At 39.6% G+C, this 16,125-nt stretch overlaps 2 protein-coding genes across 22 annotated transcripts in view; one reads left to right on the top strand and one right to left on the bottom strand.

Moving 5' to 3' along the window:
* Window positions 1–8,132, top strand: part of rif1 (replication timing regulatory factor 1) — a 107,438-nt gene extending 99,306 nt beyond the window's left edge. For 2 of the 4 annotated variants that reach the window (XM_069934944.1, XM_069934942.1), the window contains exons 35-36: window positions 2,458–2,566; window positions 6,142–8,132. In XM_069934944.1, the coding sequence (XP_069791045.1) occupies window positions 2,458–2,566; window positions 6,142–6,350 (318 nt within the window). In that variant the 3' untranslated portion in view covers window positions 6,351–8,132. Of the gene's footprint in view, window positions 1–2,457; window positions 2,567–4,568; window positions 4,749–6,141 lie in introns of those variants that run through there. The other 2 variants (XM_069934943.1, XM_069934945.1) reach the window with 2 other exon arrangements.
* Window positions 8,133–8,929: 797 nt separating this feature from the next.
* neb (nebulin) overlaps window positions 8,930–16,125 on the bottom strand; it is a 324,022-nt gene continuing 316,826 nt past the window's right edge. For all 18 annotated transcript variants that reach the window (XM_069934922.1, XM_069934926.1, XM_069934925.1 and 15 more), the window contains 5 exons: window positions 15,335–15,518; window positions 13,196–13,288; window positions 12,758–12,907; window positions 11,895–12,001; window positions 8,930–9,196 (listed from right to left, as the gene is read on the bottom strand). In XM_069934922.1, the coding sequence (XP_069791023.1) occupies window positions 9,023–9,196; window positions 11,895–12,001; window positions 12,758–12,907; window positions 13,196–13,288; window positions 15,335–15,518 (708 nt within the window). In that variant the 3' untranslated portion in view covers window positions 8,930–9,022. The remainder of the gene's footprint in view (window positions 9,197–11,894; window positions 12,002–12,757; window positions 12,908–13,195; window positions 13,289–15,334; window positions 15,519–16,125) is intronic.

Here is a 16,125-nt window from a genome sequence, read left to right as displayed (position 1 = left end):
AATTGGAACCCACTTCTCCCACGTCGATCTTAGAGCCACCCATTTAACTATCTAATTGTCTGGACCCTGTGCCAATTTGCACATGGCTCAAGTAGTAATTCAGAGATTACCATCTTTTGATTCTGCTTTTTAATTTGGTCCCTAGCTCTTTAAATTCCCTTGGCAGAACCTCTTTGTTCTACCTACGTCGTTGGTACACACATGGATCACGACAACTGTCTTTCCCCTATCACTGCAAATTCCTCTGCAGGTCAGGTAAGATGTCCTGAACCTGGTCACCAGGAAGAAAACACAGCCTTCGGGATGCTCTATCCTTGTGACAGAGAACTTTGTCTATTCCCCAAAACTATACTATCTCTGATTACCACTACATTTCTCTTCTCTCCTCCCTCTTGAATGGCTTCCTGAACCACAGTGCCACAGTTAGGTTGCTCATCCATCCTACATCACCCCACTCTTATCCACACATGGTGTAAGAATCTTGGACTTGTGAGACAAGATCAAGGTCTGAGGCTCCTCCAGCATTGTCTTGGATCCTACTACTGCCCAACTCCAGTCACACCTTTGTCCCTGACCGCAGGCTGAATTTGAGGCAGTTATTCTAATGGGTGTGACTGCCACCTGAAACAGTGTCCAGGTACCTATTCCCCCTCCTTGCTGTGTCTGTTTGAAGCTCAGATTCCAGGTCACCAATTTTGAGCCTGAATTCTTACTTGCTGTAAATGTAGTCATTAGGAATCACAACAAGGTCCACTTACTCCCACATTTTGCAGCTACAAAACATCACCTGATCCTGTGTCTATTTAATTACCTCTAATTTGCTGACTTATCTAACCACTACAAGAAACAAAGCTTTGCTTGTTCCTCACCTGTTCCTCCTCACTGACACCTCTCAAATCAAAGCTACACTGAGCCACTCTGCTTGAGCTTCCCTTTGCTTTATCTGTTATTGGCCCTTATCTGGAGCACAACTCCAACCAATCACCGATTTGTTTAATGTTTAAACTGTCCTCTGGTTTTATAACTTGAAGAAAGCTTCAGTCCCGACACTCTTTAGTCGCCAAGTCCTCCCTCTGACTCTTACCTATTAGATTTGTCGCCCAGTTTTTCTGTTTATGCAGGTATTTATCATACATTCTTTTATTGCTTCAGTTTATCCTGCTAGATATTAAATTAGGAAGTGGCAACACCAAGAGGAAGGCCCTTATCATTCGTTTTTGATGTTATAAATGCTTTAAAAATAGTTCTAAAGTGGAAAATTTAAATAACACATCCAATAGAAGGATGTGTTGATAACTTGCATAACTTGCTAATGATGACGGGTAGTCCCGAGTACAAGCTTGTCATTTCCCCCAGTGTGTATATCTAATCTTGTCTGTAGTCTCTTTTTTTTGCATTGTCAACAAATTTTAAGAGCTTGTGAGATGAGCTGGCTCTATGGATTTATATCCTCAGTAACTCTTCAAATTTCTCACTCCCAACGTAAATCAGGAAAATCTAATGCAATGAAAGATATTTCATGGTGGCACATGCATTGCCAAAAAAGTTGTTCAGTATGGGTGATCAAAAAAACTTGACCAAAGGTTTAGAATTTTAGGGGAGAGAGTCGTGGAATCAGAACAGTTTGGCACAAAACCAGCATTTCAGCCCATTTTGGCCATGCTGAACAAGTTAGTATTCTGAACTAGTTCCATTTGACTGCATTGGGTCCCATTTCCTTCCAGGTCCTTCCTATCCATATATTTGTCCAAATGCCTTTTGAATGGTATAATTGTACTTGCTTCCTCTGACGCTAACCCTAACCCATTCCAGCCCATTCCAGATTTGGAATGGAAAAAGTTGCTCCGAGGATTCCTCAAGTCTATAACATCTAGTTTTAGAATATCTACCCTGCGTAATGGAATATGAGCATTCACTTTATTGAAGCCCCTCATGATTTTATATACCTCTAAGGTCACCCTAAGCTCACAGGAATAAAGACGTAAGCTTTCCAACCTCTCCCTGTAACTTGAGCTCTCCAGTCGTGGCACCATCCTTGTGAGTCTCCTCTGCACCCTTTCCAGTATTGATATTCCTCCTTCAGCTAGATGACCAGAACTGAACATCATACTCCAGATGTGGTCTCACCAACACTTTGTATCATGAAATACAACCTTGGAAGTATATAAACATAGGAAGGATGGAGGAAAATAAAAGCATGAATGAATATTTGAGTCAATGTTGAACAACAACTGTCGAGATGGTGAGTTGTGGGTAATAGCTTAAAAATAGATATGTTGCTAAACTACCTGATGCTTTCCCAGAGAATCCATGTCTTCAGCCTCAAGTTAGTTGCATGGATCCTGATGCACTATAAATCTTGAATAATATGACCAGTGAATATTTCTTCAGTTTTGCTCTTCATGTGATCTTTCAACATTTGATTTTTTTTTCCCTCCTCCCTTCCACCACCACCAGAAGAAATCTCTTGGTGTAGAAGAAGATAATGTCTTTGAAGGTGAAAAATTGGTCAATGGAGCAGAGGACACCAGTTGTTCTAATGCTGATGAAGAAAAGCTGGCAACAGGTAACAATGATTTACCAGACAGTGATGGGCGGAACAAGGGGTGGCCTCTTAAAACATAGAGCATTACAGCATAGTATGGCCCTTCGGCCCTCAATGTTGTGCCGACCTATAGTTTCCTACCAAAATCTGCTAAACCCTTCCTACCTTGTATTTCCTTACATCCATGTGACTGTCCAAGAGTCTTAAATGTTCCTACCAAAATCTGCTAAACCCTTCCTACCTTGTATTTCCTTACATCCAGGTGACTGTCCAAGAGTCTTAAATGTCCCTCATGTTCCATCCTCCACCACCATTCCTGGCCAGGCATTCCAGGCATCCACAACTTTAAAAAAAAATACTACCTACCCCCTTACCCATGGAGTCTCCCTTAAACATTACTCCCTTCACTTTGTAGACATGTCCCCAAGGTTTTATATTCCAGCCCTTGTGTATGGCGGGGGGGGGGGGGGGGGGGGGGGGCGGGGAGACATTGGCTGTCCACCTATGCCTCTCAGTATCTTGTAGACCTCTAATGAAAGTTTCTTCTCATCCTCCTTTACTCCAATGAGAAAAATCCCAGTTCTGCTAACCTTGCCTCATAAGACTTTTTTTCCAAACCAGGCCATATCCTGGTAAATCTCCTCTGCACCCTCTCCATAGCTTCTACATCCTTCCTATAATGAGATTATCAGAACCGAATACAATGCTCTCAGTGTGATCTCACTTTATTACCTCTCTTCAATATATTATTTGAATATCAAATAGCTATTTGTGTTTTTAAGCTGAAGCATTGATAGTAAAAAAAAATCAAACCTCAGTCAATCAATACGAGTTTTATGGAGACCATGGCAGGGTGTGTGGTACGGACCTTTCACTTCCTATGTCTCAGTTTCTCTAATGAGGCTAAATCATGGCTCCTGTTTCAGCAGGCCCACCTTAAAATGATAATTCTTGCTTTAAAATCGCCTCTCCCTCCATTCTCACCTAAACACTGTGCTTTTGTCATCTTCAAATAAGTAGAGCTTGTTTGCTCTGCCTCTCTTTGAAAATAACCTTGCCAGAGCTTGATTTGGGTTTTGCAGCGCTTCAGAATAGAAAAGTTAGGGTGAAACAAAGAAGATTAAGTGGAGATTTGATAACAGTACACAAGATCCTGACAGTTTCAAGAGAATTATCAGAAGAAAATTATTTTCATTAGCTCTCAGAAAAGGGGATGTGGAATGCCTTCTCATGGGAATTAGATTGACAAACGAAAGAGAATAATTTAGAATACCATGGTATTGCTCCACTTCAATGGGAAAATAGCTACTTATCCCAAAGCATTTTTATACTCAGTTGACCTCAGTGCAGCCTTGCTTTCCAGGAGTATGGATGCTCTTTACGTGAAGGCAGCCAATGTACAATTACTGTATTCATTAGCTCGAAAAAAAGTGAAATCTGAAATTTGAAGGTTGCACTAATAGAACTGTACAAGTTGTGATTGCTGATGGCTAGTTATCTTAGCCTAAACATCATAGGGTATAGCAATGTTGTTGACACAACCAATTTCTGCTACTAAATCAATGAACTTTAGGAAAGGAACGTTTTTAATGATGGCAATACTTGATTTTATTTATCCTTGTATATGGCCCAGCAAGTCATTGAATCATAATCAATACCATTGAAACAGAGAAACTCTGTATCAACTCTGTTGATACATGGAAAACAAGCATTGACCTAAGCACCAAATTTAGACAGGATGAAGTTGCTGTCAACTTGTTCAAGTATGCAGAGTGATCCTCACAAATATCCAGAAACTGGTATCTAAAAGTGGGAGAGTTGTACCACAGACTAGCTGAGCCACATCTATATACATGCCAGACCCCTTCATCACTGTCCCTACATTTGGCTGTTCCACCTGGAGGACAGACCCATCAGAGGTATACCAGTGCAAGTGGGAATTTTCAGCATTGATCCAAATGCCATGAATCTCACTGTATCATGTCAAATGTTCTTCTGCTTATCACCAATCATCCTCTGACAGCTGATGAAACAGTGCTCCATCAACTTGGATAACAGCTGGAAGAAACTTTGAAAGCAACAAGGGCACTGAATTACCTTGTGTACTGGTTTATTACCAAAGTGGCACCATGCTTTCCAGGCTGATTTAGCTCTGAAGAGATGTCATATTGGGACTGAGGCAGATTGTGAGTGAACCACTGCAATAAATAAATATATACTGACTTGGAAAATCTGTAAGGGGAGTGAAAAATTGCCTGTATTAAGCTCTGAGTAATGATTGCATTTTATCCATCATTACACTGAGGCAAAGGGGTAAATAATTAATGAAATTAAGGTGCTCAATTATTAATGGAATGCACTGGAGATGGCAGATGCTAGAATCTGAAGCTAAATATGATCTGCTGTATGAACTCAGCAGGTCGAGCAGCCTCATTGGGAGAAAAGGAATGGTCAATGTTTTGGGCTGGAACTCCTCATCAAGAGTGAGAATGTGGAGAAAAGAAGCTAATGTAAAGAACTTGTTACACTGACTTCTCCACCTGAAGAACTCAATCGGTCAAGTACTTCCAGCAGATTGTTTTGCCATTGGTCAATTTTTATTTGGACTGGCTGCTGATTCATGAACAGTTGACTCACAACATGATTTAACTTCACTCAGATCATTGCTGGGGATTAACATGGAACATCCTTATTCGTGAGTAGGACTAGATAGGGACGTTCCATGTCACCAAAACTAGGGAACTGATTGGAGACCTTGTGAAGGGAAAACCAGAGGTGAAAAATCTAATGATCATTGGGGGATTTAAATTCCAGAGAGTCGCTACCTCAGAGGCCCTTTCCTGTTCCCAACATTAATACATTGTGAAGAAAGCACGTCAGTACCTCTGTTTCCTCAGGAGTTTGCAGAGGTTTGGTATGGCGTCAGAAACCTCTACAGATATGTAATGGAAACTGTGCTGACTGGCTGCATCACAGCTTGCTCTGGGGGCATTCTGATAGGAACGCCCTGAAAAAGATAGTGGACATAACCTAGTATATCACAGGCAAAACTACCCACAATCAAAAATTGAGATGGCATTGGAGACCAGCAGCAATCATCGAGCATCCACACCACCGTGAACATGCTCTGTTCCTGCTGGTACTATTAGGAAAGAGGTATAGGTGCTGCAAGACTTGGAAGGGTTGCTACCACCATCGGACTCCTGAACAACACTCAGATTTATTTAAGGACTCTTGCTTTGAACATTATTATTAAATACTTTTTGCTGTATTTGCACAGTCAGTTTGTTTACAATTCTTGGTTTTCATTTTTCTTTAGTATTTATATCTTTTTCTTGAGTGCAGTTTACACCAATCATTTTTTTTCAACCTTTATTTTTTCCTATGGCCCTCTTCCCTGTGAAGTAGCAAAGTTTTAGTTTCTTCTGTATTTCTCTCTCCTGTGGGGAAAAGAATCTCAGGGTTGTCATTGATGTTCTTTTACAGTAAATTTGAATTTGATTTGTATGTTGCATTTAGCAGCAAATCGGGACAGTACTTTGTGCTTGCTTGGTTCAGTGTAGAAAACAACTAATTTAGATTTTTTATTCTTTCAGATTTAATTGAGACTGGTGCACCTCCTGTTACTCCTTCCCTGATTTCTGATGTTAATGCCCTTTCTGCACGCTTTTTCTCTGAGGATTTGAATCAACACACTGGCAGTCAACTCTTCACAATGCACCAGCAGTTGAGTGGCATGATGGATTGTATCATGGTAAACCTGCAGTCTCGCTGGAGGTCCCCACCGCATGAAACTGCAGACTGATAAGTTGTCAAGCTGTGTCAAATGGGATAAAATCATCTTAAAAATGGAGGAGATTGAGCTGCCATGGCCCATTCCTCTTCCTCAAATTGTTACACTTTATTTGATCTTAATTATTTGCCATGTACTGGCTTTGTTCTTTTGTACACTATCAACCTTGTACTGTGTTTGGATGTGTCCTGCTGCTGTTTCCATTTTACAGATCACGACCTTGAACCTGAGTCTTGTCTGCTATTCAAACTTCATTTCTCTTGGAGGATATCCTGACACTGGTCACTGGGAGTGGGAATCCAGTAGTGAACAGCACCTTTCCTTTAAAAGCTTGTTCTCCTTTTGACTTGTTTGGTTTTGGGAAGAGCACCCCTCCATGGTAAATAGAGGGTTGATTAAAAGGAGATATTGTTTAAAGGAGATAAGGACTGGCCTACAAAATGTTGACTCGACCTTATTTTGATAGCTTTATGGAAAGAAAAACCAAACTCATTGGTGGTAACTGCAAATCAACATGAAAATGGATAGAGTGATCTTCAAAGCAGTGGGGTAGAATAATATATACATATCTACTCGAGATGTTTTCAATGAGGGTCTCATTGGCATCGTGTACATTAGGAGAAATGTTTTTTAATCTATTGGAAATTTTCTGATGTTAAATTATATTATTTTAGCAATGGATGTGTGCATTTCTTTGAGCAGAAAGCGGCAGTTATATCTTGCTGTTATATCTGCATCTCTGGGCATTATTTAGCCTTTACAGTGATGAATATGGATGCCGGAATGGAATTTGAGCTGCACGTTTTTAAAAAATCTATTTTTTTAAAACCTGTGCTTGAGCTCACCATATACTCTTGTACAAATAAAAGCAACTACCATTTATTTTGTTAATGTTTTGAATTGTGCTTGCAAGGGTCACTTTCCTGTAAACAAGTAGATGTTATTTCAAGTCAAGAGTTAAGTTGCACTGGGAATGTAAGGGTTGACTGTGTTGAGGCAGCATCTGGCACCCTGCTATCAGAAAACCCAGACTGGGAAGGAACCTTTCCACTTATGCCTAGTGGTATATGATTGTGAAAGCCAATGGTCTTTTAACTGTCAATGTTCATGGGCAGGATTCTAAGGTGGATGCTAACTTAAACTGAAAGGAAAATTATTTGCCCTTGAAAACATAACCTGAACCACTATTTTCTTCCCCTCCTGTAACTAGGTATGAGTATAATTGAATACCTGCCTTGATGGGTTCAGTTGTTACCATACTAGTGCAATGCAAGGATGTGTTTCTATAATTTTTCATAGCATCTTAAGCACCTCCTTGGAAACCTAAACACCAAAAAAACCCAGCAGAGAACTTTAGTCCAAGTTGAAGATGGCTTAATACATGCTATTCATTTAAGTAACAATATAAGGAGTTCCTTCTCTCTAAATGCTGTTATTCATGAGCCTTTTTGATACCTTTAGAGAAATCTAAGGATGTGCAATAAATCTTGTCATTGACAGTAATCATTTTCCCATATTCTCAGTTTACCTTGTGTTTCAGAAGATAGTGGATAAAGTAGCTTGCCTAAACTACCAAAATCTTCCTATTGAATTAAATGTCTAGGGTTGAAGGGCTATACTTGTAATTAACTGTGCATTTTTTTCCCCTACAATGTTGAGGTGTGCTGTACTTTTGAAGGTGTTACCTTTCAGGTGAGTTATGAAAGTGGATGTAAAATATCTATCATTGTTCAAAGAATATACAATTTTTTTTTCAAATGTTCCTCATTAAAACAATGAGCATGTCTCCTCTGATTCAGTGCTTCCTTAGCCATGTATTGTAATATATAGCAGCAATTTAAAGCTAATCAAATGCATCTTGTACAGAATAACAGTAATATTGGTTTTATGGATAGTCTCGAGTTACTGAATTTTTCCTGACTACTCAAAGCAAGCAACAAGAAATGTTAAGCTAAACTCAGGGTTTTCAAACTTGTACACAAAACCAAAAAATGGTAGAGATGACTTTCTAGATTATTTTAGCTATATCAGGCTGTGATTGTAAGTGAACCATTTAGGGTGTGTGGTAGTTCACTGATGTGGAGGCCATGGGAAAATTAGAACCCACTCTCCCAAGCCATTAAAGAAAATATGGCTTGCAACATCCTGAAGGAAGAATATGATAGGAAAATCAAGGATCTTTTGAGAGAGTATAGAATTCTGAATGGAGAAACACATACTATGGCAAGTACTATGTAATAATTGCTAATGTTAAAACTTCAGATCACCAAGTTATTACAAGGATTTTTTTTTTGCAGAACAGCTTTATGTGGCCTCACAGCTGGTTCACAGATGATACATTAGTTTGAAGGTTTTAAATTTTGGTGTTATTTTTAAATTCCAATTAGATACAATTTCTTGCATGTGAAAGAATTTGTTAAACATTGACTTCACTATTGAAGGGGCTTTTCACTGGGAACACTTTCACATCTGTGTGGGTTTCAAAGTGCTAACAAGTGGTATGCTGGGGGGAAAAAACTGGAAGAGAAGTGTCTTTTTTCACTTTTATTTACTGCATAACCCACCCTGGATACAAAATAAGAGAATTCAACTTTAGAGGATCAAGCAATCAATTCTTTATTACGTGACTTGCTTATTGTTTTGGAGTGGGGAGGTTAAAGTATCTTGGAACAAATTAGCCTGGTTTATATGGCTTCCACGTAGTTGGCAGGTAGCATGCCTGTCACACTCGTCCTTTGCACAGTTCCATACATCCACCCTTCATCAATGGATTGAACATTCATAAGGACATCGCCATCTTTAAAGGAAACTTCATCTGCATCTGCTGCGACATAATCATATATGGCACGGTAGGTTTTCTGGGGAGAAAAGTAGAATTTGTATTTACTGGCATTTAACAGGCTTTATTATCCAATTCATTTTATAGTCCCAGTATCAGTCATATTATACAAGGAAATTACTGATTGAAGTGAAAGAGTGATGATTGCAAATGTGTAAACCTGGGCTGGTTCACACAGGTAAGTCTTTGATTGCTTTAGCACAGAGGTTCTCATCCTTTTTCTTTCCTCTCATATACCACTTTAAGTAATCCCTATGTCATAGATGCTCTGTGATTAGAAAGGGATTGCTTAAGGTGGGATGTGGGTAGAAAGAAAAATGTTGAGAACAACTGATTAAATCAAGTTGATAATAATTACCATGTTAAAACAATGCTGGAGAAAATCAGCTTATGCATCTTTGCTATATAAAGTACACTGTTTTGGACTTGTGCCCTTCAAGGTATGAACAAAACAGTGAGGGGGGGGGGTAACAGGTGGATCAGGTTGGGAGGAGTTGAGAGCTGGAGGAAATAAGACAGGGAACGATGGGCAAGAGAATAGATTAGCAGAAACCAGAGAAGTCTATGTTAATGCCAACCAATGGAGAGTGCTCCTCAAATTTATGGGTGGTCTTGGTGGAAGTTGGGTGCAGAATTGAAGTGGTTGGCCACTGGGAGATCCCAGACATTGATGCGGAAGAGCAAAGTGATCTCCCAGTCTCTGATGTAGAGAAGGCCACAGTGGATAACATCTGCGGATAGACAAGTGAAATGTTGCTTCACTTGAAAGAATTGTTTGGGGCCCTGAATGGTGGTGGGGCTTTACCATGATGGCCCTTGATCTTGTAGGAAAGAAAAAGACAGAGCATGCACTAAGTTGGTCATTACCCCCCCCCCCCCCCCAACCTGTTCTAATTAAACTGATGCCCTACATCAGGGGTGTCAAACTCAAATTCACGGAGGACCAAAATTAAAAACTTGGACTAAGTCGAGGGCCGAACTAAATATTTATTGAAAATTCTCAACAACATCTGCATGTTTTCTCTTCTTTCAACATATGTATTGTTAAACTTTAGGATATAACTTTAGGAGGATAATGTTACAGATCAGGAGTAGGTAGCTCAAGTTCAGCTTTGCTTGACCTGAGGGAAACCTATTTGGTCCCTGTGGAGATGTAGTCAGCATTCACAGGCTGTGTCCATTTTGGCCTGCATCAGCATTTCCTGCTCACTCCTCAGGCTCTCGGCCTCTATTCACCCTTGACCCACCATCCCTCTACCTGACCAGTCCTTTATCCAACCTCTACTCACCCCTCACTCCATCCTATACACGCCCCTCAACCTGTTCCTCCCTCTACCTGTCTCTCACCCTCTAATCGCCCCTCCCCTTTTACCTCTTCCCTATCCACCCCTCCTTCTACTCATCCCTTCCTCTAACTGCCCCTCGCACCACAATAACTTCCCCTACACCCTCTGCCCACCCCTGCTTACCCACCCACTCAGGCCCAGCGCGCTGCCGATCAGCCTTTGCAGACAGCCACCATCTCTCTCTTCACGTGCAGGGCCGAACCAGCCATCCCTGGGGTCCGCGCGGGTGCAAGCTCTGAAGGGTGTGGCGACCGCGAGAAGTGCGCTCGCACTGTGGAAGGGCCGTCCAGTGCCAGTCGCATGGGGCTCGCGCAGCCTGCCATGTCCGACGCACCGACAGGAAATCACAGGCGCTCGACAGGTGGGGGAAGTGACTGGTTGTGCGGGGAGCCTTCCAACTGGCTTGCCGGCTGATGACATCGACAGACTTCTCGTGTTACAATGGGGAAGGATGTGCAATGAAGGGGGAGGATGGTGGGGGTGACATTACCAAAAAATAGCATCGGCTCGCTGCAGGGCGGGCCACCTCTAATACATTTTTGAAATGATCTTGCGGGCCAAATATAATTATATCACGGGCCAGAGTTTGACATGTGTGCCCTACATGAAGACTAGGCTGGCATTGCTTCTAATAGGAGAAACAGTATAAATATGTTTTGGGCTCCAAAAATGAGAAAAAAAAACCTCCTTTCCTGCATGTTGAAAGCAGTTGAGAATAACCCAAGGAACTGATCATGACTACAACCTACATAACATTCTGTTAAAATTAGGCATTTGCTAATGCAGTGCGAGAACCAAAGGAGTTGACAACCATTGTTGTCCTATAATACAACGCAAGAACACAAAATGTTATGTCATCTTCCAGAATGGCTAGTGTGCAAATTAATTGGGAGCTTGAATGACATCCAATAAGACAATAAAATGAAATTAATCAAGAATGGGATATACTTAAGATTGCTCCAAAGGGAAATGGAATCTTGTAGAATGGATAAAAAATGCTGCCATGAGAATTTCCAGCTTTTAAGATTGATAACTTCATTAAGAAAGATGTCAAGGGAAGTGCTCAGTGGAGCGATCTAAAAGAGTTCTGAATGTGTTGTGACATCTGGTAGAAATGATGGTGTTGATGGCAACTACTCAATTCTCTCACCTTTGAGGTTCATGTCAATTTGGCCAAATGAATGAAAGGCAACATCCTAGGAACTGAAGATAATGTTCATGCACTTATCCTAACAAAATTCTGTTTTTCAAGGAAGCACAGTACTAAATAACTGAGCTGACTCATTATAAAATGCATTGTACAGTTGTAATAAAGCTTGGATTACTTTGTAAATAGCCATTAATTAAGCATAAATTGCAGAAGTCACTTACACCAGTTGTTGAAGGGTGAGAAGGAACAGATGACACTGTAGTCTGTTGTGTAGCAACAGAGGATGATCTCTGCTGTGGCAGCACTGTGGTTTTGGTGTGCTGGTAAGCTGAAATAAACCATAAATAGATTTAGAAATGGAAACAGATCAAAAGAAAACTACTGCTTTCTTAAAAGCATGGTTTTTTCCCCCCCCCCCAACTTAAGACATGTTAAAGAATGCTTTGCCCCAAGGGTCCAATGATACTGCCCTGCCAATTACTAAGATGTTGGTTAATCCAGTACTTGCCTCTAAGGGTAACTTCCATGGATCTTGATCTTGAAAATAATAACATTTTCAAAAAAATTGCAGCCACCTGCTTTAAGACATTTCTTACTTCATTCATAAATGTCCAAGGCCGCCTCTGAAACTACATCTTTAGGTTGAAGAGACACCTGAATTTATCCCCATTGAATCTTGTCTTTTTCAAAGTAGACATACTGATATTTTGGATTAGTGTGAAGATCAGGGGGTGGCCATTCAAAACTCGGGTGATCAGTGGAAGGTGTAGCTGAATATAATATGTACAAGTAAATTCTTATGGATAGTTATTAACAAAATCTAGGATCTATATTTATTACAGAAATGTAATGTTAAAGGGGTTTAATAGGCTACTTATTCCATACTGCACATAGCCAATATTTTGCATTACACTCTCATTTACATATCCAAATATTTTTCCATTCCTTTTGTGACAGCTTAAAATTGAATCCAAGATATCCTACAGTGAAACTTTTAGTAACATTGCGCTAAAGGAGGAGACAGTTGACATAGAACATACTCCTGTTCGTAATACTGTAGGCAATTTTCAACATGGTTACTTACTGGTGGTGGCGGATGTCTGGAAGAAGCCGTTTCCATTGTAATAGGTAATAATGTGGTCAGGTTCCGAAAGTTCTGATTTCTCATCACCTCCACTTAGGCTCAGGGCACTAGCAGAGCGAGAGTGTTCACGGCTGCGACGCTGAGCTTGAACTGTAAAGAAGCACATCACAAATCAGTGAAATAATGGTTCTAATGATATCTAACATCAGAAATAGATTTGCCCATCAGCAGAATGTTCAGTATCTTTAAAATAGAACCATTTTAGCTTGATTAACTCTATGGTTAACCATAATTGCAATTTATCAAGTTTTAATTAATTTTTATGAACAATTGACTAAATTTAATGTAGCTCTACACCATCTTGCAAATTATTCTGGAAAATATTGCATGAAGGAAGATGCCATTTCTGTCACACACAAAAACCTGGAGTGAACTTACTGCTCAACAGGTGCAGACTCCGGGATTGAATATTGTCTTCAGCCGGATCATAGTCAAAGACCGATCCAGGGTTGGTGCGCCATACACGCAAATCTGTAGGCACAAGGTTGAAGGGGTTAATTTATCCAAAGGTTCAACGCCAAATTAACAGAAAATGTTGGGAACATTCAGCTTTTGTAGAAATAATTCAGTTATTTCAGGTTGAAAACTCGTGGCTGTATGATTGGAGTAATAACATGTAGACTTGGACGCCAGCTGGTGATGTTAAATTCAGTTAACTGAATTATGGTGATGGTGCTGCAAAACATTTTGTATTGATATATTTACAATTGTTATCCTTTACAGAAGAACTGCTATATTTTCCCTTCCTGGTATGACCAAAGTGTCCTTTTTTAAAAAAAAAATCTGTCTAAAATAGCTAGCAAGCCAGAGGTTGAACAACTGCTGGCCTTACCAATGATGCTTCAATAATTGCAATGGATATTGCTTTAAATAACCCCATTTCTTTCATAATTTGCTTTAACAGAATACAATATAAGACTGAAATTTGTGTATTAATGTACACCAAGTGCTCTTTCTGCAACTCCAAGCTAGACCTTCCAGTTGCCAACCATTTTAATTCCCCTATCTTCAATCTCATCCATTGGCAGGATGAGGCCATTTGTAAACTTGAGAAATAACAGATCATACTCCCACTTGTCAGTCTTAAACATAAGGGCATGAATATTTTTTTTGTGGAATTTCAGGAGACCCTTGCCTCCAATTAGTTTCACCTTGTTGCTCCTTCCACACAGTTTCTAGGCCTTTTTAACCTACGAGTGCATGCTGCTCGATTTACACCCAATTAACTTACACGCCTGATATGTTTCGAACAGTGGGAGGAAACTGGAGCCCCCAGTGAAACACATGCAAACATGGGGTGAGCGTACAAACTCCTTACAGACACACAGCGTGGGCACTTTAAAGGTGTGCTAACTGTTATGCCATCCGTGAAATGTAATTTATAGCAATATTTTCTCTAATGCTGCCATAAAACAAGGAATTTGGTAACCTGTTCATGACAATAAATTCTGAAAAGTTCTCAGTTTGGTATTGTAAGCAGAAACATTCTCATAAGGATTGTTTCAGGTAATGAACTGTATATGAGAAGAAAAAATTACATCAGTAACAAAGTTGAAATGGAGACCTCATTTTAGCTTGAAGGGAGTGGAAGCCTAATGACATAACAGGAAATCACAACCCAAATTTAAATTATGAATGCTTGACACCTGAATTTTAAAAAAAATTGGAAGTACACAGCAGGAGTGGAAAGAAAAAGTTAACATTTCAGTTCAATGACGTTTCATTAAAATAAATATGAGCAGGAAAAGTCCACTCAACAATTTTTCCCCCAATAAAAATAAAAAGAACAGCAAAACCTTTTCTGATGAGCACTTTAAAACTAAATTCAACAATTTTGGAAAATTGGCCTTCCACTACTTTCATTTAATCTTTCCAGCTAATTCACTATTCCCTTATGTCTCACATTCTTGCCCCACTGTGAGCTATCATTTCTGATATTGCTGCTTCTTCCATCTTTCTCTGCATCATAAATCCTGCTTTACCTCTAACTTTCTCAGTTCTGATTAAAAGTTACCAACCCAAAATGTTAAGTCTGATTTTCCTTCTGTTGACTGGCCTGCATATTTCCATCATTTCAGGAAATAAAACATTTACCACTAACAAGCAAGACTTTTAGAATGTCAGAAAGGAGGATGTCATTAAAAGTCTCTTCCCGTTCATTTAGATCACAATTTAATTTATCTGCCTCAGTTTCATCGCTCCCTACCCTAAATCCTGGACGTTTTCTGATGTACCAGACACAAATCCTTCTGGGAAATAATTCCAGAAGTTTACTACACTTCGTGTGAATGAATGCTTCTCAATTCGCTCTTTAATAGCTTGTTGCAAATTTCATAAAATTCCTTTACATCTCTACCCTGTGAAGCCCTTCGATATTTTTAAACACCTTAAACAAATCACTTCTCAAACACCCAGTTTTGAGGGAATAGTTGGTAAAATGTATCCAAACCATTCTGGTTTTATAATGTTATGACTGAATTAAAATGGATTGCAAAAGTGTTCATGCCAGCTAATGACCTGTCAGGCTTTCTCCTTCATTTTCCACTCGTCGTCTCTGCATTTCCACAACCCGTCTTTGGATTCCACGGTAGCTGATGTCACTAAAGTCTTGCATGTTCTTCTTCACACGCTCCGTGATGGGGTCATTAACGACAGGTGTGAAGCTTCCCTTGGTCTTCTCGAAGTCTTCATGATATTTTACCTTAATATTGGAAATGCATTTCAAATGAATATTGATTTATACACCTAAAGTAGACTGAACCTCGTGTAAAAACGTTACAACAAGGCTATGAAAGGGTCACCTATATAAGAATGCTCAAACCCAAGGCAGCTGACTAGAAGGAAGATTAAGCTGACCATAAAGACCAAGTGGCACCGAGAAAAACAATTGCTTCATTTGTATACAAGTGCCCAATTGCAGCTACACCAAGCAAAGTACGAAGAATATTACAAGGATACTCATTACATTAACAATTTCTGGGCAATTATAACTAAAGAGACTGCAGATGTTGTAGTCTGGAAGAATTCAACTTGCAAAAAGGTGCAAGTTAGCATTTTTTAAAAATAAATTTAAAAAATTCAGTAATTTAAAATTGAAACCTAGCCCTTTAATTGCTCTTTTTGGAACATTCTGAGCATTTTATCTTTGATTTCATTGATGGGCAGATGTGCAATTTTGATTAAATGGGAAGATAATACTCCATCCTTGTTTAAACTTGGAAAAAATGAGAAATGCAGTTAATAACTCAAATATTAAATTTCAAATGATATAGGATTCATTCTTGGACTACTACCATAATCTTAAGATC

The sequence above is a fragment of the Narcine bancroftii genome, chromosome 4 (assembly GCF_036971445.1).
Source record: "Narcine bancroftii isolate sNarBan1 chromosome 4, sNarBan1.hap1, whole genome shotgun sequence".
Classification (NCBI taxonomy): domain Eukaryota; kingdom Metazoa; phylum Chordata; class Chondrichthyes; order Torpediniformes; family Narcinidae; genus Narcine; species Narcine bancroftii.
Note: the sequence above shows the minus strand (reverse complement) of the source record. Positions and strands in the feature narration are given on the sequence as shown.